Source organism: Echinops telfairi, unplaced genomic scaffold (assembly GCF_000313985.2).
Source record: "Echinops telfairi isolate 266 unplaced genomic scaffold, ASM31398v2 ScPeMD7_7458;HRSCAF=8496, whole genome shotgun sequence".
NCBI classification, from domain to species: domain Eukaryota; kingdom Metazoa; phylum Chordata; class Mammalia; order Afrosoricida; family Tenrecidae; genus Echinops; species Echinops telfairi.
The window spans coordinates 24,130,641-24,152,281 of NW_022111358.1; the positions used below are offsets into that span (position 1 = coordinate 24,130,641).

The following is a 21,641-nucleotide window of genomic DNA, read 5'->3' on the forward strand; positions in this document are numbered from 1 at the left end:
CGCTATCTCTTGTTGCCCAGACCCTTTCAAGACCTCTGCAGGGGGTTGAGGCCAGATGGTCATCTAAGGAGACTCTGGACTCCGCCCCCCAACTCCACATCATAGCTGAGTCTAGAGAGACCTGCTGGACAGTGGGCTTCTGTCATCTAGCTCGCTGCCCTGTGCTGACCACATGAGGGTGCCGACCACTGGTTTCTTCTGGAGAGGCTCACTGGGTCTCTGTTCCATCGCCATTCCTCTTGGGCAGTTTGGTCTGGTGTTGGGCCACGCTCTCCTCTTCCTCGCTGCCCTCCTGCTACGATCCCCTGGCTTTCCCAGCAACGGGGTCGGGCTGTTCCGTGTCCTGCTGGCTGGTGTCCCGTCCTTCCCCTCCCACATGTCGTGCCCACAAATACCCAGAGTGCTGTCCCCGCCCGCCGCCCCGCTCAGCACTGGAAAGCAGGATTCTTTAAAAGCCTTCTTGACCAGGGGACCTGCCACTGTGGGGCCTTCCCAGACATACCCAGCATGTGTGGGCCTTATGTGCCATCCAGCACTCCTGCTGGTGCCACCCCTGCCTGCTTCTTCTCCACTCCCTCTTCTGGAATAAAAATGGCAATCAGCTTATCGACATGCGGGGATTAATCGGCCAGTCCACTTTCCCATGTGTCTGTCGCCCTTCAGGCAAAGTAGGAAAGGGAAGCGTGATTGATGGCCCACTGCAGGTTCTCTGGGGTTAGGGTTGGACGGTGGTTCTGACCCACTAGCAGCTCTGTGGGGGAAAGAGGAGGCTGGCCTGTTCTGTAAACACTGACGGCCTCTGAGACCCTAGATAGGGTCAATAGGCATTGGAATCGATTAGATGGTAGTGTTTTGTGGTGGTTGTTTTTTTTTAAATTATTATGATATTGGTGATGGACGCCCCCCCCTTCTTCCCACCCAAGTCTCCCCTCCCCCGCCTGTCCCCTACCCAAACCCTCCGGCAGCGGCTCAGCTCGCAGCGCTGTCCTGTCCTCCGAGCATGGCACTCTCTGTTAACTTGTTGCCCTCCAGTCTATTCTAGTCAGGGTGACACTACAGGGGGACGGAGTGGAACCTGCCCCTCCCAGGGGGTCAGACTCCTGGCCTGTCAGCTTGCTTCACCACTGTGGCACTGGGGAGGCTGCCTGTTGTCTTGAATCACGAACTCTCCCCGGCCCTGGCTTCCTGTTGGCCTTCCAGGCCCCCAGTGTGGGAAGGGCAGGGTTGGTTCTGCCTACGTAAAGCTAGTGAGATGAAGGAAGATCTCCGTTCTCAAAATTGCTGCTCTTTCCTCCCAGGGAGGGTTTTGGAAAGCACACCTTTCACATGTACTCGAGAATTGGCACAATTCAACGGTACCATTGTGTCTCCATCTGCAGACACTTTTGGTCAGGACTAATGGGGGCAGCGGGGCAGGAGGGGGCTCCTGAGAGCTGGTGTCTGGGATGCTGCTACCAGTAGGACTCGAGGCTGGTGCCCTCCCACAGCAGAGACGTAGCGGCCCAGAGAGCTGGAGAAAGTCTGCTTCGGGCCAGAAAGGATCTCAGACGTTCCCTTGCCTAGCTCTCTGCCTCCGAGCCCCGTCCACTGGAGAGCTCTTTCAATCGCAGGTCCCTCCGTCTCTTCTCCGGAAGTTCTCCTTCTTGTCTAGCTTCCACTGCTCCTGCTTTTAGCAAGTGTATTTCCTGACTTCTGAAAACTGGAGAGCGGGGGTGGGGGTGGGGGTGCTGAAGGCCTCGCGGCTTGTGTCTGGCCGGGGTCCCGTTCGATTTGTGCAGAGGCCCAGCGCCCCACCTCGCCCACGCTTTCTCACCGGCTGTTTCCCTCTTCCTGTATGTCTGTCTTTCCATCCTCAGGTCCCCAGGGCCTGACCTGGCCTTCTTGACCTCCTGTCCTGACAAGAACAAAGTCCATTTCAGCCCGACCGGCTCGGCCTTCTGCCCTGTCAGCCTGACGAAGCCCCTCTTCCCCACCATGGGCTTCCTCTTCCGCAATTGCCCCTCAAGCCCAGGCTCTCCCCTCCCCCCAGGCAGCCCCCGGCCACCTGCTCGGAAGGACCCAGAGGCTTCCAAGGCCTCTCCGCTGCCCTTCGAGCCGTGGCAGCGCAGCCCGCCCTCCGACGAGCCTGTGCTTTTCCAGAGCTCCCTGGTGGTCTGAGGCCTGCCCCGTGGAGACCGTGCCTTGTGGGCCCCTCCCGGAGCCGGGGCTGGAGCGGCCCTGCCCTCTCGGCCTTGAGCACTTTCCATCGTCGTGTCAAAGCCCGGGTCCTAACGTGAGGGGCCCTGCCTTCCCCACGAGCAGCCCGCAGCTCACCGCTCACACCCGGGTCCCTGCTGCCTCCGCACTTGGAGGACAACCCACCCAGAGGTGGTGGGTCCCCCACACTGAGGTGCGGCTCCACAGGACTACCCGTGAGGCCCTGGTCCTTGTGCTGGAGCAAGCCGGCTGTGACTGAAGGAGAGGGGATGGCCCAGATCGCCTTCGCGGCCCCTCACACACAAGGGGAGACCAGAAGCCAGAGATTGTCCTTAGCCCCACCCCTGTGGCTCCCTCGAGTTGGTGGGATGACCAAAGTAGCCCTGAAGGGCCCTGACACTTGACCAGTGTGGCTGCTGGCGGGGGTGCCAGTGTCATTTTTCATCTCGCTCTCCCCGACTGAAGCTTGTCTGAGCAGCAGGCCGGCCTGCCCAGCCCCAGGTGGGGAGTGGGGTGCAGGGAGATGGAGAGCGGGTGTTCCTCTGGGTGGCAAGGGACCACTCTGCACCCTCCACCTGCCCCAGGTCTGGGTAGGATTAGGGGGGGGGAAAAGCCTATTTTTCTTGTATTGATGTAGAAACTATTTTCTCCCAAAGACACTATTTTTGCAGCTGTTTGAAGTTTGTATATTTTCCGTACTGCAGAGCTTACACAGCCATTGAAGACGAATGTTCGATATTTGAGTTGTCTTATCCTGTGTTTAGAGGTTGTTTTGTGCATATCTCGGTGTTCCTCAACCAAATAAATAAATCATATTCCCAGCAGCTGGAGGTTGTGTTACATCTGTTTGGGGGCGGGCGGGGGGGGGGGGGGGGGGGGGGGGGGGGGTGTGTGTGGAGACGGTTGGGCATCCCCTCGATCACTTTGCCGTGTCTTCAAGGGAAGGAGTCTCACTCACCTGACACCCAAATGAATAATGCAGATAGGGTGCTGGGTGGGCGGACACGGAGGCCCTGTCCTCCGGCCCCCAGGCTGGGGGTCTTCACAGGCCGCACACGAGGCGCAGTAGATCCAGTAGAAGGCCGGCCAGAAGGGAGGTGTATCAGTGGGGGAGCCAACCATCCTTGGGCAAGTCTGGTTTGGAGAGGACGGCAGGGAGGTGCCTGGCCCAGGGCTGGTCGTCTGACCTGTGGACATGCCTTCCACCAGATCACGGAGTGAGACCGGGGAATGGTGTGCAGCTTGACACGACGGTTCCATGGTCTTGGCAAAGCTTTAGCTCCCTTGGGACCCTCATCTCCTGTTTCCTGACCCCGCACGCGTGTGCGCAGCACAGCCAGCGGCCTTGCTGGGTAGCTCCGTCCCTTTGCAGGCCCTCAGCTTTCTGGTGTCGCACCTGTAAGGTCTGAGACCTGAGGGAAAATGAAGATGAGCAGCCTAACATTACTGACAGCCAGGCAGGTTTGAAGGACAAAGCATTTTCCCAAGACTCGGTATCCCTGTAAGAAGTCGACTGCCCCAAGGACAATGAAAATAACTGTAGTTGTAGCAGAGCCCATGGTGTTGAAAGCACATGCACATATCTACTTCACACTGCAGGCCTGACAATAAGTCCTTAAACTGGGAATGTGCCTCTCGTAGCTTGCTGAGCACCAGAGATGTGGTGAGACATGGCACTGAAATAACAACAACCCAAAGAAAGACCTGTTAAGTTCTCAAGGTCCCTAAACAGGATGTTCTACAACCTACCATAGGGAATAGTCACCAAGGGCTTAAGAGCAGCCCTCTGGGGTCTTGCCTTGTCCCCTGTCCAGGCTCGAGAACAATGAAGCAAGCCAAAGATGCGTGGAAGCAATCCAAAACATAATGGACCGAGTGAAACACCCCCACCCGCCCTGCTTCCTCTGTGTCCGAGACAAACACTAGATGGTGCCCAGCTGACTGCTGCAATGAGGGCACCATAGTGACCCTGAGAAAAGGGGGGGGACGACAATGTGGAAGAGAACTCTAATAAAGAAATGCTCCCCACCCCACTGTCATGACCCAAATTCTACCTTACAAATCCGGTTAGGCCAGAACATGTACACTGGTACAGATAAGAACTTGAAAGAGGGAATCCAGGACAGATAAACCCCTCAGGACCAATAATGAGTAGTGATACCAGGAGGGGAAGGGAAGGTGGGGGGAGAAAGGGAGAACTAATCACAATGATCGACATACAACCCCTTCCCAGGGGGACAGACAACAGGAAAGTAGGTGAAGGGATACAGCAGTCTGTGTAAGACATGAAGAAAAAAAAAAAAGGTTCATTGTGGGGGGGGCGGGGGATGAGCTGATACCAAGGGCTCAAGGAGAAAATGTTTTGAAAACCATGGCAACATATGTACAGATGTGCTTGACACGATGGCTGTAGAGTTGTGGTAAGAGCCCCCAATAAAATGATTTTAAAAAGGAAAACAAAAAACAAAACCAGCCCACTGCTCTTGAGTGAGACGACGACCCTTAGTCACCCTTGAAGTCACTACTGTGGCTCAGCCTTCAGACCAACAGAGAGGACTCAACAGTACACAGTAAGACCAGGACTCCCGCAGCCCCTAGAACAACCAAGCTCAAGAGCTCAGGGGGCAGCATCTGCCCAGGAATAAGACTCAAAAGGCGGGAAGGACTGCCAAAGAAGGCCAAGTGGATTTGGTAAACACAGGGAGGGGTTGAGGGGGTTGCCGTCGATGCCACAAATCAAAATATGGGTGTATTGTTGAACAGAAAACCAGTTTGTAGACTTTTGCCCCAATGACAATAAAAAGTTTTAAAAAGATGTGACAAATCCCATTGTACTCCTGAGGAAAGGGCAGAAAGATTGAATACCTTTCCCCAAGGGACAGATAGGAAGGGGAGGAACTGGGATGGAAAGCCAGAGCATTTGAACCCAGTGTTTATGCTTTTAACCACAATACCGTTCGCTGTTCTGCTGCCCACCCTATTACGGTAACTGTTATCTTCACCTGTCAATAACCTGCACACCGGAAATTAACGGGGTGGGGGAGAGGGCGCTCAGGGGTGTGCAGAAACAGTATAATGTGTGTTATTTGCATAAAGTACATACACACCACCACCACCACCTCTGATGAGGAAGCTTGACTCAGAGGTCACCCGCTGAGAAGAGGCAGAGCCGGACCGGGAGCGTGGGTCCTGGCCGGGTTTCTGGCAGTCTCACCCCTGCTGTCGCTTGTGCCCTGGGATCCTGGGCTGACACGACAGAGGAAGCCTCTGGGCAGGTGTGGGGGATCCCTGCTCCTCACTCCCAGAAAGGAGACAGTGGGATGAGGACAGACCCTAGCTCTCTTCTGTGTCTTCCCCCTCCCCCTGAAAGAGAAGTCTGGCGGGCTCCCAGAGCCTTAGTGAGTCAGGCCTGGTGTGATGGGTGTGGTGCTGCCCAGTGCTTCCTTCCCTTGCTGCAGGCTGTGCCAAAGGACCAGCTGCTGCAAAGGAGGAGCCTGCATGCAGATAGCTGTGGAGAGCCCAACAGGCGGTCTGTGCGCGGGGCCAGGTACTCGGAGGTGGGGCCTGTCTGACCTGCGGTCAGCAGTGTTCTAGTTCTGTGCCCAGCAGGTGCACAACACTGAGGAGGAAGGTATCCAAGTAGGAGCCCCTTACGAGGGGAGACTGGCAGCAGCTGCAGCGTCGGCTCCATTGTTGGTGAGTTGTAAGAACTGAAGAGAGAATTCACTTCAATAAGCTGCCATTTGGGATGTGAAGAATAAAGGCAGGTTTGAGAAAGGGTAATGGCTAATAACACCTGCAACGTGCACAGCACACTGTACCGTTTACGAAAGAGCCTTCACCACTGTTTGATCTGTCAAACAGTCAAGAAGGTAGACAAGGTGGCCCTTACTAATTGTTCCTAGTTTATCGTTAGCAGGCAAGCCTTGGGCTGCTCACAGAAAGGCCAGCCGTTCAAGCCCACCAGCTGCTGGTCAGGAACAAGATGCAGCTATCCATCTGCTCCCAGAGTAAATGAAGATTTACAGACCAGGAACCCCTACTATGGATAGGGTCGCCATGATTCAGAATCGACTTGATGGCCGGGTTTTGTCTTTTTAATAGACTGGAACACGTGTCGCTCAGAATGCTGGGGCACGCGGCGATTACGCTGCCTCGAGTGATTTAAGACCCTTAATCCAGCAGAGGCTTGGCAGCGCTGCTCTCCCTGGAAGCCGAGGCTTGCGCAGGGGAGGAGGGACAGACAGACAGCTCGAAGGCGAAGTGCGGGGACTGCGGTCGTTGACGCCGGGCGGCAGCTAGAGGGCGATGAGGAGCCAGGAGCAGAGCAGTTTCCCGGCGTTAGGACCCAGCAGGAGCCCGCCCGCCGACTGGGGAAAATCCTAGTATTTAACTTTGCCTTGCCAGCTGTCCCGCCTCCTCCCCGCCCACCTGGCTGCCTTCGCACAGCGCCGCCAATTGGCGACGTCCACATCTGCATGCGTCATCACTCCACGCCCGGACCGGTACAGGCCGTCCCTGCAGGCTCGGGGTCGTGGTTGTCCTCGGAGTTGCCTGATCGGAAAAGCTCAAGGACGAGGCATTAACCTCGGGCCAGCAGGCTCGCCTGGAAACCGGGGATGGAGCCAAGGCCCCAGGGTGAATCTTCTCTCCTTGGAAGCAGCTGCTGGGACCATTCGAGTTTCTCCCTGGGCCATCCTGAACAAGGCAGTTCTAGCGGTGACTGCGGGGCCCTGCGAGGCGACAGTCGCATGCAGCTCCTATGAGGCCCCTGCCGCCGGTCGGCGATGTCCGACTGGACCTGTCGCCGCCGCCGCCGCCGGCCGTAAGCGGAGCTCCGGTCAGCTCGCCCGGGCGTCTCATGGCCGCTAGCAGCTCCTTGGTGCCCGACCGGCTGCGCCTGCCGCTCTGCTTCCTGGGCGTCTTTGTCTGCTACTTCTACTATGGGATCCTGCAGGAAAAGATGTGAGCGCATCCCCGCGCCGGGACGCTGCAGCCCCCGCCCCAACCCGCTGCCGTCTCCTCAAGCCTGTGACCCCCGGACCGCGGGCCTTGAGCCCCCAGCCCCGGGCCTCTCCTCCCGCCCGCACGCCGCGTTTCCGGCCCTCCCAGCGCCCCGCCGCTCCTGCAACCGGCCCGAGCCTGCCCAGAATCCCAGAACGGGAGAGCTGGTCTCTGGATTCCCGAGACGGGTCTTTCCCTAACCGGTTACACCTGCTTTTTACATCTGTCGGCTTAAGGGCCCACGTTTTCTGCTTGCAGTTTCTACACTAAAGCAGTGACTGTGTTCTAGGGCAGCTCATCCGTGGAGCTCCCGGGTGGTCAGACAGCTGACCACTCTGCCCTCCTCCAGGTGCCATCGTCTGAATTCCCAACCTTATCTAGCTCCGACCCATTTGGGTGTTGTTATTTCTAGACTAGGAGAGCAGCATTCTAGGATGTCAACTTTTTAGATCCAATAAAATCAACCCCCTTTTTTGGTAGATGATGAGAGTGAGCCTTGCCAAACTCTCCTTACATCCTGAAAGAGAAGACAAGTTCAAAACTCCAGGCAAAGGAAGTAGACCAATCTCTCCATTCTCCTTCCTCTGTGTTTCATTCTTAGAACCAGAGGCAAGTATGGGGAGGGAGCCAAGCAAGAGACGTTCACCTTTGCCTTAACTCTGGTCTTCATCCAATGTGTCATCAATGCTGCGTTTGCCAAGATCTGTGAGTACCTAGGCGAGACCTGCTGCGTGCCCCCTTCTCCCCTTTGTGTCCTGGGCATTCACCAATGATGGGAATTCAGCGACAGGGTCTAAGGACGACAGTCCCTACCCCCATTCTCCTTGGTCGGTAGAATGGCTTTAGAACAGCGTAAGAATGAGACCGACTTCCGAGTCAGAAATGTTTGGGAAACGGATTTTTGGTGTTCTAAATCCCCATGAGAAAAGTTAAACTTTTATTTTGCTTTGTCCCATTGGCTTTTTTCATCCATGTGTTGCGCTTTCCCTCGTTGCTCCCAGGGCTAGTAGATCGGATCAGTACCTTGCAGGGACACACATGTGCATGCAGACCCAGAGGCAGGCTTAGGTGGGCTGGAAGACTGGACTAGGCCGCAGTCTTAGAGGTCGGAGATAGCGTGTGCTCTTTGGGACCTTGTCATCTTATTTAACGGACTTTGGCTTTCTGCTCCGTGATTTACCCTAGCCCGACCAGGTTTCTCTTGTATGCTTTCTTTTTTTGTTTTTGTTTGTCTTCTCCCAGTGATCCAGTTTTTTGACACTGCCAGGGTGGATCGTACCCGAGGCTGGCTCTATGCTGCCTGTTCTGTCTCCTACCTGGGCGCCATGGTGTCCAGCAACTCAGCACTACAGTTTGTCAACTACCCAACTCAGGTGAAACCCCAGGGTGGGGTGCGGGGGTTGGCTCAGAAACTGTGTGAGAAGGTCTAAGACTTGCCCCCCCAGGTTTGTGGCTGATTGAATAATAGTAATAACCGCCCCAGAAGAGCGAGAGTGAGACATGGAGAGAACATGCGGCCAGAGAGCAGGGGTGGGTTATGCTGTGATCAGGCCACTCTCCGAGGCTCAGGCCCCACCCTTCCTCCTCCTCCTCCTCCTCCTCACCACAGCAGATGCTGAGACGTTATTTCTGGATTCCATTTCAGGTTCTTGGTAAATCCTGCAAGCCAATTCCAGGTAAGCAGGAGGAGATCCTTTCCACCTTCCATCCTTGCTCATTTTTCTCTCTCTCCCCTTCCCTGCTAGAGCTCTGTGTTCTCAGGGCTCCTTCACTCCATCCGACCTGTCTCCTCCTCCCTCTCCCCCTGCACTCGGTCATCTCTGTTCTTGCACTGTCTCCTGAGCCCTAGTCTGCTTCCCATGATCAGCGTGTCAGCGTCCGTAGCTGGGATTGTGTTAGACCCCTAAGTCCCAGTTTGGTCTTTTACATCTGTCTTTCCATCTCTCTCGCACTTTGCCACCACTCCCTACCCTTGCCCTGCTCCTTCCTGGACCTCTCACCTTTGCTCTCTGCCTTTCTTCGTCTTAAGCTCTTTGCTCAGCCCTGTTGCTCAATCGCACCCTCCTCTTGTCCTTTGTAGGCTGTCCTTTTCAGGTGTTTCCTCCTACAGGCTCTTCTTGGCCCCTGGGAGGGAAATGTTGGGTCAGAGGTCGTCACCTACGGCGCCTGAATGATTCATTCTGGTTTTTTCCATAGTCATGCTCCTTGGGGTAACCCTCTTGAAGAAGAAGTACCCACTTGCCAAGTACCTGTGTGTGTTGTTAATTGTGGCTGGAGTGGCCCTTTTCATGTACAAACCCAAGAAGGTAGTTGGAGTGGAAGAGCACACGATTGGCTACGGAGAGCTGCTCCTGGTATGTGGTCCTGGTGGGACAGGCAGCCTTTCCCAGCAAACTGAGGGAGGCAGGCCAGTTACAGTTACATGGCTTCAAGAACATGAGACGCCTGGCCTCACTGGCTGGTCTTTTGTCTTGCTCCAGACTCCCAGGCTCTGCCACAGGTACACCCAGAGTACTGAGCTGCAGCCCTCCTGGGGAAGGTAGCCTCTGAGCACGGCATCCCAGTCCCGGCCTCAGGTCCCTGCGAGACTGAGAACACAGCGGGGTGGTGTCAGGAGGCCGGGGGACGGTGGCAGATTGTGTCTCTTCCCCTGGGGCATCGCTAGAAATCTGGAAGCTGCAGTTAAAAGTACTCCACTAATGGCTGCTCACTGGGTATCGGACCCAGGCATCCTCGTTGGTGCTGTGAGCTCAGCGCTGGGCTGCTAGCTGCAATGTTCAAACCCATCAGCTCCTGCAGGAGAGCAGCAAGCCCGCCCCCTTCCAGAAAGGTTCACAGCTCAGAAACCCCAGGAGGCGCTTCTACATTTCTGGGGAGTCTCTGGGAATCAGCGTGGACAGCGGCCAGGGGTGGGGGAGCCTCATAACACAAGGGGGATCATTCCTGTTTCATAGCTGGAGAAACAGGCTCAGGGAGAGTGAGGGACTTGCTCGTGGCCTCGTGGTTATTAAGTAAGAGTCTAGACAGAGCCCCCAGACTCTGGTCTCAGGAGGCTAACCTGCTGGGGTGAGAGTGCCCCGCCAGTTTCAGGGGAATGTGCGTGGCCCCACCGCCCACCCGCCCTGGGTGGCAGCACACCCGGCTCTATGGCCTTGTGCTGGGATGTGGTGACCCAGCGGCTCCGAGAGCCCTCCTGCCACCTCCTCACTGCCCCCACATGCGCCCCCATTAAGACTCTGCCTAGCTAGTCTATAGAACTTGGTAGGACTACCCCTGTAAGTGTGTGAGATTTAACTCTTTATGGGAGCAGAAAGTTCCTTGCAGAGCGGCTGGTGGCTTTGAACTGCTTACTTTGCATTTAGTAGCCTAGCATTTAATCTACACCTCCACCTCCATTCTCCACTCCCATCGAGTCCTTGCTGCCTCACAGCAACCTCCCGGGGGTTTCCCAGACTGTTGACAGGAGTAGAAAGCCCAGTCTTTCTCCTGAAGAGCTGCTGATGGTTTTGAGCTGCCAGCTATGTGGATCACAGCCCAGTGCATAACCCCTACACCACCAGGGCTCCGTAGTCCCCTGCATCGGCCTAGGGGTAGTGTAGTATCTTGTGCTGAGGACTCTTAAGGCCTCAGCTTTCTGAGGAGCCAGAGTGAGGTCCTTGTGTCCTGGGCTTGGGAAGAACCTCGTTGGCCTGGTCCCTGCAGGCTGCGCCCTTTCTTTCCAGCTCTTGTCTCTGACCCTGGATGGACTGACAGGCGTTTCCCAGGACCACATGCGGGCTCATTATCAAACAGGCTCCAATCACATGATGTTGAACATCAACCTTTGGTCCACCTTGATGCTGGGCGCCGGTAAGAAGCAGTGCTATTGTTCTTCCCATGCACCACCAGAGGGCAGGCTGCCCTCGTCCTCTATCCCACGTTCCCCTGTCAGCTGCCAGCTTCGCCCAGTCAGGGGCCTGCCTCACTTCCAAGATGCCTGGGGTCCAGGCCACAGAGTCCTGTGGAAGCCTCGCCAGTGGCATCTTGGCATCTGTGGTGACCTGTAGTAATAACAGCAGGGAGACAGCAGGAGCTGCTTCTAGAAACTTACTCTCCGAGGATGGAGATGGGAAATGGCTTAATGCTTGCCGGAAGTAGACTGACCAGTGGTTCTCAACCTTCCTAATGTCTCGACCCTTTCACACAGTTCCTCATGTGGTGGTGACCCCCAACCATAACATTATTTTCATTGCTACTTCATCACTTTTATTTTGCCACTGTTATGAATTGTCATGTAAATATCTGATATGCAGGATGTATTTCATTGTTACAGATTGAACATAATTAAAGCATAGGGATTAATCATAAAACAATATGTAAGTATATATTGTGAAATATTTATGTATTTTCTGATGGTCTTAGGTGACCCATGTCAAAGGGTCGTTCGACCCCCAAAGGGGTCGCAACCCACAGGTTGAGAACCACTGACTTAAATGTTTACTGAATAGAATTCAAGCATGAATGTATTTGCTTCTAAATCCATGCTTTTCCAACTTTGGCACACATAGTATGTGTTGTGCAGTACCGTGGGGTAAGTGGACAGGGCTGCTGGTGGCCTGAGGTGACCTTGTTAGCTAGCAGCTGCCTTGAGCGAGGATGTGCAGAGCTGCGTCTCCCCAGCATTTCTGCTGCACCTGTCTGCCGGGGTGCTGCGTTCCTTCCGTACCTCCTGTGCTCCCAGACCTTTCCCACACAGTGGAGAATCTGGTTGGTTCCTCTCATCAGACAAACAGAAGGGATGCATGCAGAGGAGACAATGCAGACTTGTGCCTACACTTCCAAGGCTGCAGGAGACCTTGGGTGGGGTTGGGTACACAGTCTGGCTGCTCATCTTCGGACACTTCTCCCCTAGGGATTCTGTTCACGGGGGAGCTCTGGGAGTTCCTGAGCTTTGCTGAGAGGTACCCTGCCATCATCTCTAACATCCTGCTCTTTGGCCTGACCAGTGCCCTGGGTCAGGTGAGTACCCCAAAGGAGACTTTCTGGCTTTCCCCCGCGGGCCGGTTCTCAGAAAACCTGGCTTGGATGGGAGATGATGGGTGGCAAGATTTCAGGCTCCTGGCAGCAGATACCCCACCCGAGAACCAGCCCAGACCCACCTTTCTCTGCTTTTTCCTCTAGAGCTTCATCTTTATGACCGTTGTCTATTTTGGGCCCCTGACCTGCTCCATCATCACCACGACTCGCAAGTTCTTCACCATCTTGGCCTCTGTGATCCTCTTTGCCAACCCCATCAGCTCCATGCAGTGGGTAGGCACTGTGCTGGTGTTCCTGGGTAAGTTCCTTCCGTAGCAGGCCCCACCACGGCGCCTGGAGCGTCCTACCCCGTGCCCATCGTCCCTTTCTGTGTGCGGGACCTCTCTTCTTCTCTGTAGCCTTGCTCACATCCAGTAGGTCTCAGTGCACGCCCCTGACTTAGATTTCCCAGGGGCTGAGCAGGACCGAGTCCTCAGGCTTATTCTTCCCGCCTGCGCGTGAGCGGAGAGAAAGGAGCAAGGGCTAAGGGCTGTGAGTCTTTGCTGTTCTTTGAGTTGTGGAAGGGGAAGGGGATGTGCCGGGGGAGGCACCGCACAAAGTTGGAAATCGGTGGGAAAATTCCCATTATCTTTTCATGCCATTTTCCACAGATGTTTTGAAGCCCCCGTGGGCGTGTGTAATTGCAAGTGTTCGGTGACCTTTCTTTCACTTGATGCCTTTCTGTTTTCTCTGGGCAAGTGTTCTGATGTTAACATGACCGTAAGAGAGCGAAGGTGCTCAGGCATGTACGCCTGTACACACACACACACACACACCCCTTCCCCTGTAGAGCTGAGCCCCTTTTCTCTCTCCCCTCAGGTCTCGGTCTTGATGCCAAGTTTGGGAAAGGAGCCAAGAAAACTTCTCACTAGGAAGAGGGGCACTACCTCCACTCCAGAAACATTTAACTTATTATCTCAAAACGTGACATCTCTTAGAAAATGGACTCAATAGGGACAAGGGACCGGGCTCCAGTCTTTTTTAAAAAGAACGAAAAACAAGCCTTGGATTTTAACAAGCCGAGTTGTGGTTCTGTCCCTGGGGAGCTGAGCACGCTCAGCGCAAATAAAGAGGGAATGCAGCCAGTGGGCCCACTGAGCAGGCTGCCGCTGCTCGGGTGGTTATGGGGGCTGGCCTGCTTCTCCCAAGGGCGGAGCGTCTGGAGTCTACATTTGCCCCGCAGCCTCTGCTCTGTGCTTCGGCAAGGCTGTCCATGAGAGCCGGAACCGCATGAAAGCCTCTCAGAGCTGTAGTGAGCACACTGAAAACCCAGAGGCATCTTCTCTCGGGGCTGAGATGAAATGAACCCAGAGCCCCTGACGCGGCGGGTTCCCACTCCCCACTGCCTCCCCTTCCGTTGGCCGGGCCTGTGTGTGTGTTGTGAGCAGCTCTGGGAGTGGGCTTCTCCAGGCCCCCTCTGCCCATCCCTGCCACCAGCCCACCTGGCCCTTCCCGGGAGGGCTGGATGGATCCCCCCTAGTCTCCTGGCCCCTTCAGCTGCGAGAGCTTCACAGCCCTGTGCCATTCTGACCGTGCCAAGGTATTGCCGTGCCAGCTTCTGCCTGTTGAAAGGGATGCTGGAGGGAGGCTGTTGACTGCGCCCTGGCCCTGAGCCGCAGTCGAGTGGCGGAGGAGGGGGTGGGGGGAGGCAGAACCTGGAGCCTAGCCACCCGCCCACTGCTGCCTCTGCAGTTGGGGACCACTGTCCTCCAAGGAGCAAACTTGACACATGAAAGTGCGTCTCCACCAGCTGCAACTTCCCTCCATCTGTTCAGCAGCCCAGCCCCTGGGCTCTCCAGATGGGAGCCGGCCTCCTTCCTGAGTGGCGCCCCGCCAGGCCCTTCAAGCCTGCCTCAGTCACACACACCTCGCTCTCCAGGGCCGGGGCTTTGCAGCTCGGCCCCAAAGGCCTGCTTTCCTTTCGAGCTCCTCCTCCTAGAGGGGGAGAGTTAAGTACTTCTGGCTGGACTTTCCTTCTCCACCCATTTCCCCCTCTTTTTTTGTTTCCTCCCTGAAGCTTGCATCAGTTCACTCTCTCCCCTGCTGGGAGTCGTGCTTGAGATTGGTTTGGTGGTCAGAGCATGTTCACGAGGGACTGACTGGCACTCCCCACCTGGGCCTGCCCTGACAAACTTTCCTAGCCATCAGAGCAATCTTCCCCCCACCCTCCCATCAGCTCTTACAAGAATGTTCAACAGTCACACCAGCAAGACAGGTTTTCAGTAGCTCAGTGACACCCTCCTGTCCAAGAGGAACGGCTCAGCTGGGCTGGGGCCTCATTACCATGGAGTCCTTGGGTCACCTGCCCATTAGCATTCACTTGCACCTGTGTGCCACACACTGGCTGTGCTGGGAGTTGAGAACCCACACTCGCCCGCTGGGGGGTTCAGTTAGAAGGTTCTTAACGCAACCGGAAAACCCCCCGCCGAAAACGAAGGGAAGGGCCCCGGCAAAGGGAAAACCCAACCGGAGCGCGTAGGAAGATGAAAGGAGGAGCGTGGAGCCAAAGCTGCCCGTGGGGAGTGGGGGCTTAAACTGGCTGCTCCCCATGGCCCCCAGGTTGCTACCTCAGGTCAACTACGTGGGAACGTGGGCGGTGCGTGGCTCCAAGGAAGTTGTCCTCCAGTCAAAGGGAAGGGTTTGAAAGGCTGCTGTGTCGAGGGCGGCATACTTGCCTACAGAGTCAGGGGAACCCAGAGTGCCTGCCTGGTGTGTCCAGGGCTATACTTGACCGCTCAAAAGTGGTTGATCAGCTAATCCTGGGCAGTCCAAAGCCCCATTCCTAAAGATCAAAAGACTTCCATGTGCCGTTCATTCTCAACTCAGTCCAGAAGGGAGAGACCCAGCACGTGCACCCCGATGCCGCCGGCACCGTCACTGGGCGTCCAGTCACGAGATCATGCTGACTGCTCAGAGTCTCAGTCACCTCCTGCAGGGCTGGCACCCGGGCAGATGGGAACAGGAGCGTGTGTTTCCCAGGCTCGGGAACAACGTAGAAATGTGCCGTGGAGGACAGCTGGAAAGGGCCTTCCTGGGATGACGCATTAAAAGACACGGCTCCTTGTTGGAAAAGGGCATTCAGGTGGCAGGAATTGATGCTGCACTGTAGCTCATCTATGACACGGCCCGGGCGGGAGACAAATGGATAGTCCACACACTGACCTGAAGCGTGGTGGTTCACGCCTACCCAGCAGGACGGCCGAGAAAGGCCTGGCCTTCTGCTTCAGTGAAGATGACAGCCCAGAAACCTCTCTAGCCTGTGGGTCGTGGTGACAATTCGCAGCAGGTCAGTCTAGAGCAGTGGTTCTCAACCTTCCTCATGCCACCACCCTTTCCTGCAGTTCCTCGTGGTGTGACCCCCCAGCCATAACAGTATTTTCGTTGCTACGTCAGCACTCATTTTGCTACTGTGATGGATCTGGCGACCACTGTGAAAGGGTCATTTGACCACCAAAGGGGTCGAGACCCACAGGTTGAGGACCACTGGTCTATAGGAATAGACGCTGGGTTTTTATATGGCTCAATTACCCTCTAGTGAAAAGAGAACTGAACAAGGGGAGCTGCACCATTTGGAGATGAGAAGCCGTAAGTCAGGGAAGATCAGGGGCCTGCGGTAGGTCCTTGTGAGAGGAACTCCAGGATTCCTGAGTTCTAACTGGGCTTTGGACTGGTGCCCTCAGAGGGCGGTAAGTACAGCTCCTCCGGGGCCCATTGCCTTGCAACCTGGCCCTGCTTGCCAGGAGAACAGCTTGCACATTCTCTGTCTGGTGCTGGTCATTTCCCCAGATGCCCAGCAGAGAAACTGCCCTGGGTCTGCAGGATCGCTCAGCCCTTCCCACCACAGACATGCCAGCTGTCTCCAGGAACAGCAATCTCCCATGTCCCTAGGGCTCCTTTCCCAAAGCTCTGTAACCTGAACCCAAAGTCTTGCCATTGAGTCACTCGGTGACACAGCAAGCTTTCAGGGCTGAGCAGAACTGCTCCCCCGGGGCTTACAGACTCAGACCGGCACAGCTTCTCTTTCTCCCATGGGGTGGTGGCGGGGTTCAAACTACTGACCTTGCAGTCAGCAGCCAAGTGTTTCAACCAGTGGGGCCATCAGGTCTCCAAAGCCCTTGCCTTAGGACGTCTTCTTGAGCAGTCCTGGGAAGAGATTAGGCCAGAGTCAAGTCATCCCCTACTTGGAATGGGGAGCCTGAAATCCACCAAAGCCCCCCGACTGAAGGGCACATGCTGCTTGCGCCCCCTTGGGAGGGCAGGAGCCAGACCTGAGCCTCCCTCTTCCCACCTCTCGGGGGTGGGGCATCAGTGAGTGCCTCACTTTGGGATCTCCTGGTCGAGTAGAATTTTCAAATCATTTTTAGTACACAGGTATACTAGCTTTTTTTTTTTTTTTTTCCCAGTAAGGTCATTAAAACAAAATCTAGAGGCATTCTGGGAAGATAGGAGTGTAAACAAACCCTTGTCCTGACCCTCCCCCACAAAGACCTCTGGAAAAACAACAAAGCAGCAGCACTGGGCTTTGAGGAGCGCAGAGCAGAGCAGTGGGGAACTGCAGAGAGACAAGCATCGAGAAATCAACAAGTTGCGTAAGGCAAGAAAATTGCTCTTCCCACTGTCTCTGCCCCTCCCCAGAAAACAGCCTGCTCCACACACCACCACAGCCTGCCTCTGCCGAAGAGATGGACCCCGCGGGGCGCGTGCCCAGAGATCTACAAGGTGTCCCTGCCCACAGTTGTGGTTGTGGTGTGCTATCACCACCCCCCACCCAGGCCTGGAAGGCGAGCGCCGTGGGGTCAACACTCCACCTGCTTCATCCAACATCTCAAGCTAACAGGACAGCTCCCGGGGCCTCCGGTTGGGTCTGTCTGTCTCCCACAGGGCACTCGGAGGAGGACTGCTGTGTGTTTGGAAGCAGGCCTCCGGTGGTGGGAACAGCAGTAACCCAAAGATGGGCCCTGCCCTGCTAGCCACTAGACAGGCCTGCCGGGGGTTCTTTTGGGTGTCTCTGTCCCTAAGCAGTCACTGAGGAGAACCTACAGAAGCGGCTCACCTCGGGGTCACGGCTCCAGAAGGAACCAACAAGGCAGGTCTCTCGGTAGTCCTTGAGAGGGCCAGCCCCTCCTGCCCTTGAAACAGAAGACCCCCTGCCTGCGTGTCCTCCCCGGAATAGGGAGGGCAACTTTGGACAGAACCAGAGCTGGGTGTGGGTCTGCTGGCTTAAAAGGCTTGATTGTAGTAACAAAAACAGGAATAATGAAGAGAGGGAGGTGTCTGTGCCCCCTTGGGGTGGGCAGGTTGATTCCTATGTGATAGCTTTCACCAGTGGCACTGCCCACTGGTGGCTGACCACAGCACGTTCTGTTGTGTATTAAGAGAGATGGCATGTTTGAAAAATTAGATCTGGAACTTTCGCGTTCCAGTTAAACCAGGGAGGGAAAAGGCGCCATCCCAGAGGGGAGAGGAGGTGGTGAGCAAAGACCCTGTCGGCATAAGACTTACTTGCAGAAAGTAGGGCAGACAAAAACACCAAAGACCGAGGGAAACTGAGAAAGTTCACATTCTCAAAACCCTAATGCCTTCCCCAGCTCAAAAAAAAACCACAAGACACACAAAGAACAGGCGAAATGGCCCAGCCCACCCGAGTGACATGACAAAGTGAAAGGGTACAAATACAGGGAGGGAAAGTAAGCATGATTAAGTAATTGTGTGGGCCTAAACAAAAGAGATCTTGCACCTGGAAGGAACACTAGCTGAAATGAGAAACAAAATCGAAGGACTTACCAACAGATTGAATCAGGCAGAAGAAACCATCAGAGGCGAAGAGAGTTACAATTACAGGTGCGGAAGAGCAATTAGAATGGAGGCTCAAGAAGGCTGAGCACAATTTAATGGAATTAGGGACAGCAAGAGACTTTATATACACGTGTTCTGCCCCTACCATACTCCACCTCTGCTGGCTTCTAGAATTCACTGCAATGGCCACACAGAGCAGACAGTGGCCGCCACGATGGGGCTTATCAGGGAAGTCAATAGGGGACAAGTCACGTGAAAAATGCACAGGACAGTGAATACACCAAAGGGCATGTCATTCTGCTGTAAGCTTCAATCCAGAGGCACTCAGCCAAAGCCAGCTCCTGTAATTACATGCTCACAGACACCCACTCCACAGGTCCACTTCCAGCCCCAGAGCCCTCAGCTCTACTTAGGCTGTGGACTGGGAAGTCCACCACCCAGTCTTGTGCTCTGGCTCCTGGTTCTGCCGCTGCTGCTCCACCACACCTCTGGTGTTGAAGCTGTCTCTTGGATCAAGGAGGTTCAATGTTCAGGGATCTCAGAGATGTGCTCCACTCCTGGCTGGTAATGAAATTCCTCCCTGCTCCCCCACCCCGCCTTCTGAGATGGCTCAATTCATACCTGGTAGGATGACAACTCACAGTTACCTCTGTTAACAGTCACTCACAGCTGAATCATAGCCCAATCAGTCTAGTTCCTCACCTTCTCACCTAGACTCATGGGGACAACTAAGCACGTGTGGGGGAGTCACAGAGGCTATGGCTAGAAGAGCCATATTCGATAATCCACTCATTCTGAGCCAACTCAGGCTCTTTTAGCCATTGTCCTTTCCATACATGACATTGACCTTTCCATACATGACATTGTCCTTTTCATACATGACATTGACTTCTTCCCTTGCAATAATTTATAATAATTTAAATATAAATTATATTGACCATCAATGGAATTATGAGACAAAACCAAGATACCTTATACATACATCATGGGAATTCCAGAGGAGATGAGTGACATGGGTAGAAAGAATCTGTGAAGAAATAATGATGGAAGATTTCCCCAAGCCAAAGGACATGAATCCACAAATCCAAGCATCTAAAAACTCCAGGCAGGAAAACCTCAAGAGATCTATCTATGCCCAAGACACATAGATAAGCTCCCAAAAATTAAAGACAAGAAAGGCAATGGAATAAAATATTTAAAATGCTGAAAAAATGAACAAACAAAAAATGGTCAACTATGAATACTGCTCCCAGTGAAACTAGCCTTTAGGAAAGTGTGACATTAAAACATTCCCAGACCAACAAAAGTGTGAAGAGTTCATATCCATCAGACTATCCCTACAAAAACTACAAGGGGAGTTTTGTAGGTAGAAGGGAAAAGACACTAGAAAGTAATTCAAAGCTGTACATAAAAAGAACTATCCCTAATAAAGGGAAATACGTGGACAAGTATAAAGGATAGTAATAAATTGTTGATCATTATAAATGTTTTATCCTTCATATTCTTTTTTTTTGTTTGTTTGTTTTTTTTAAACATTTTATTAGGGGCTCATACAACTGTTATCCCAATCCATACACACATCAATTGTGTAAAGCGTATTTGTACATCATTTCTCAAAACATTTTCTCTCCATTTAAACCCCCGACATTAGGTCCTCATTTTTCCCCTCCCTCCCCGCTCCCCCCTCCCACATGAGCCCTTGATTGTTTATAAATGGGTATTTTGTCATATCTTGCCCTGTCCGACTTCTCCCTTCATCCACTTTTCGGTTGTCTGTCCCCCAGGGAGGAGGTCACACACAGTTCCATGTAATCGGTTCCCTCTTTCCTACCCATTCTCCCTTTACCCTCCCTGTTTTGCCACTCACACCTTAATACATATATAAAAGGGAAATATAGACACAGGGCACAAGAAATATAAAGATATAATAGTGATAACATCACAAGGGCAGGGGGAGGATTGATGTACAGAAGTCCCTATAGGTTACTAGAGTTAAACTGGTACCAATTTACCTTAAAATGTTACAAATGCAAGTCTTTAAGTGCTCATGGTTGCCACTAAGAAAATATATTTCAAACATACCCAAAAGGAAAGAAAGCAACAAGGTTCACATTACAATCAATCAATAAAACAAACACAAAAACAAAGAAGGCTTAAGACGCATAAAATAAATAACAAAACAAGTAACTTCTTATCACTAATGACAGAGAATATGCAAATGTCCTGAATGCTCCAAACAAAAGGCAAAGACTAGCAGAATGAATAAAAACCCAGAAACCAACTCTATCCTGTTCACAAGACACACATGAAATCCAAGGACACCGACAGACTGAAAATGAAGGCTGGGAGAAAAACACTTTGTGCTGATCATAACCAAAGAGCTAGGCTGACAATCTAAGTAACAGACAAAGTAGACTACTAGGCAAAATCTACCAGAAGAAATAAAGATGGACATGATATAGGGACTTCAAAAAGTTTATGATAATATGAGATTACTAGATAATGGGATAAAAGCGGCAAAAGGTCAATCAACGAAGAAGACTTAGCAATCATAAATATACCCACACCCATCATCAGGGGCCTAAATACATAAAGCAAACAGTGATAGATTTGAAGGGAGAAGTAGATAGTACTACAATACTAGGAGGAGATTTCAATACACCGCTGAGTATAAAGAGACGCTTAAAGCAATGCCTACCTTCGTAAAGAAGGAAGCGCTTTCACACTAACACTTTAATGCAACAACTCCAAGCGTTAGAAAGAGAATGAGAAACTATGAGTAAGCCTACCAGAAGAAGTGAAATAGCGAAAAGCAGAGCTCAGATAAACCATATCAAAAACAAAAAGGATAAGGAGAATCCATAGGACTAGAAGTTGATTCTTTAAAAAGAATAAAATGCACAAACCTTTAGCTAGACTGACAAATATAAGAAGGAAAAGCTGCAAATGAACAACTAAAACAAAAATGGAAAGCAGGAACATTACAACGGACCCAGTTGTGACGGGATTATGACCGAATATTGTGAACAGTTGTGTGGTGACAACCCGGTCACCTAGAAGAAAGAAACCCACTTTTAGACGCACACAACCCACCCAAACGAGCTCCAGAGGAAACGGTCTCAACAGACCTACAACAAATGAGAGCGAGTCCATGATCGCACAGCCACACTCAGCTACCGAAAGAGAAAATAAACCCTCGACTAGATGGTTTCATCAGGGAACTCTACCAGACTGACACCGACTGTTTCAACTCTTTCAAAAGATAGAGAAGGAAGGAATACTCCATAATTTGGTCCATGGAACAAAAATAACTCTGGTATCCAAACCAGACAAAGGCACACACAAACACACACACACACACTGACAGGCCAATATTCCCTATGAATATAGATGTAAAAATCCCCTTAGCAGAGTATGACAGCACATTAAAAGACTCATCCAACACGGCCAAGTGGAATTTATTTTAGAAATGCAAAGATGGTTCAACATTTCTTTTTTCTTTTAAATCATTTTATTAGGGGCTCATACAACTCTTATCACAATCCATACACACATCAATTGTGTAAAGCGCATTTGTACATTCGTTGCCC

The 21,641-nt window shown here is 53.0% G+C and overlaps 2 protein-coding genes and 1 long non-coding RNA gene across 4 annotated transcripts in view; 2 read left to right on the top strand and 1 right to left on the bottom strand.

The window, feature by feature from the left end:
* Nucleotides 1–3,020, top strand: part of FAM117A (family with sequence similarity 117 member A) — a 50,254-nt gene extending 47,234 nt beyond the window's left edge. The window contains exon 9 of the mRNA XM_045299313.1: nucleotides 1,857–3,020. Within this exon, the coding sequence (XP_045155248.1) occupies nucleotides 1,857–2,157 (301 nt within the window). The 3' untranslated portion in view covers nucleotides 2,158–3,020. The remainder of the gene's footprint in view (nucleotides 1–1,856) is intronic.
* A 4,005-nt stretch (nucleotides 3,021–7,025) lies between these two features.
* On the top strand, nucleotides 7,026–13,270 carry SLC35B1 (solute carrier family 35 member B1). 2 transcript variants are annotated; one of them, XM_004707071.3, is made up of 9 exons: nucleotides 7,026–7,161; nucleotides 7,802–7,905; nucleotides 8,443–8,573; nucleotides 8,846–8,876; nucleotides 9,397–9,554; nucleotides 10,923–11,049; nucleotides 12,092–12,198; nucleotides 12,361–12,514; nucleotides 13,075–13,270. In XM_004707071.3, the coding sequence occupies exons 1-9, from the start codon at nucleotides 7,058–7,060 to the stop codon at nucleotides 13,125–13,127; spliced, it is 969 nt and encodes a 322-aa protein (XP_004707128.2). In that variant the 5' UTR covers nucleotides 7,026–7,057; the 3' UTR covers nucleotides 13,128–13,270. The 2 variants fall into 2 exon arrangements, with proteins under 2 accessions (XP_004707128.2, XP_012861303.1); XM_013005849.3 differs by having other exon boundaries at nucleotides 7,080–7,161; nucleotides 8,468–8,573.
* Nucleotides 13,271–16,190: 2,920 nt separating this feature from the next.
* LOC123522707 overlaps nucleotides 16,191–21,641 on the bottom strand; it is a 25,468-nt gene continuing 20,017 nt past the window's right edge. Inside the window, exon 3 of the long non-coding RNA XR_006680933.1 lies at nucleotides 16,191–16,398. This is a non-coding gene — a long non-coding RNA (uncharacterized LOC123522707). The remainder of the gene's footprint in view (nucleotides 16,399–21,641) is intronic.

Excerpts from the sequence above, each read along its gene's own strand:
- SLC35B1 (XM_004707071.3), top strand. The coding sequence starts at position 7,058 with ATGGCCGCTAGCAGCTCCTTGGTGCCCGACCGGCTGCGCCTGCCGCTC. Across the intron at positions 8,574-8,845 it reads TTGTCAACTACCCAACTCAG|GTTCTTGGTAAATCCTGCAA; the intron begins GTGAAACCCCAG and ends ATTCCATTTCAG. Across the intron at positions 12,199-12,360 it reads TGACCAGTGCCCTGGGTCAG|AGCTTCATCTTTATGACCGT; the intron begins GTGAGTACCCCA and ends TTTTTCCTCTAG.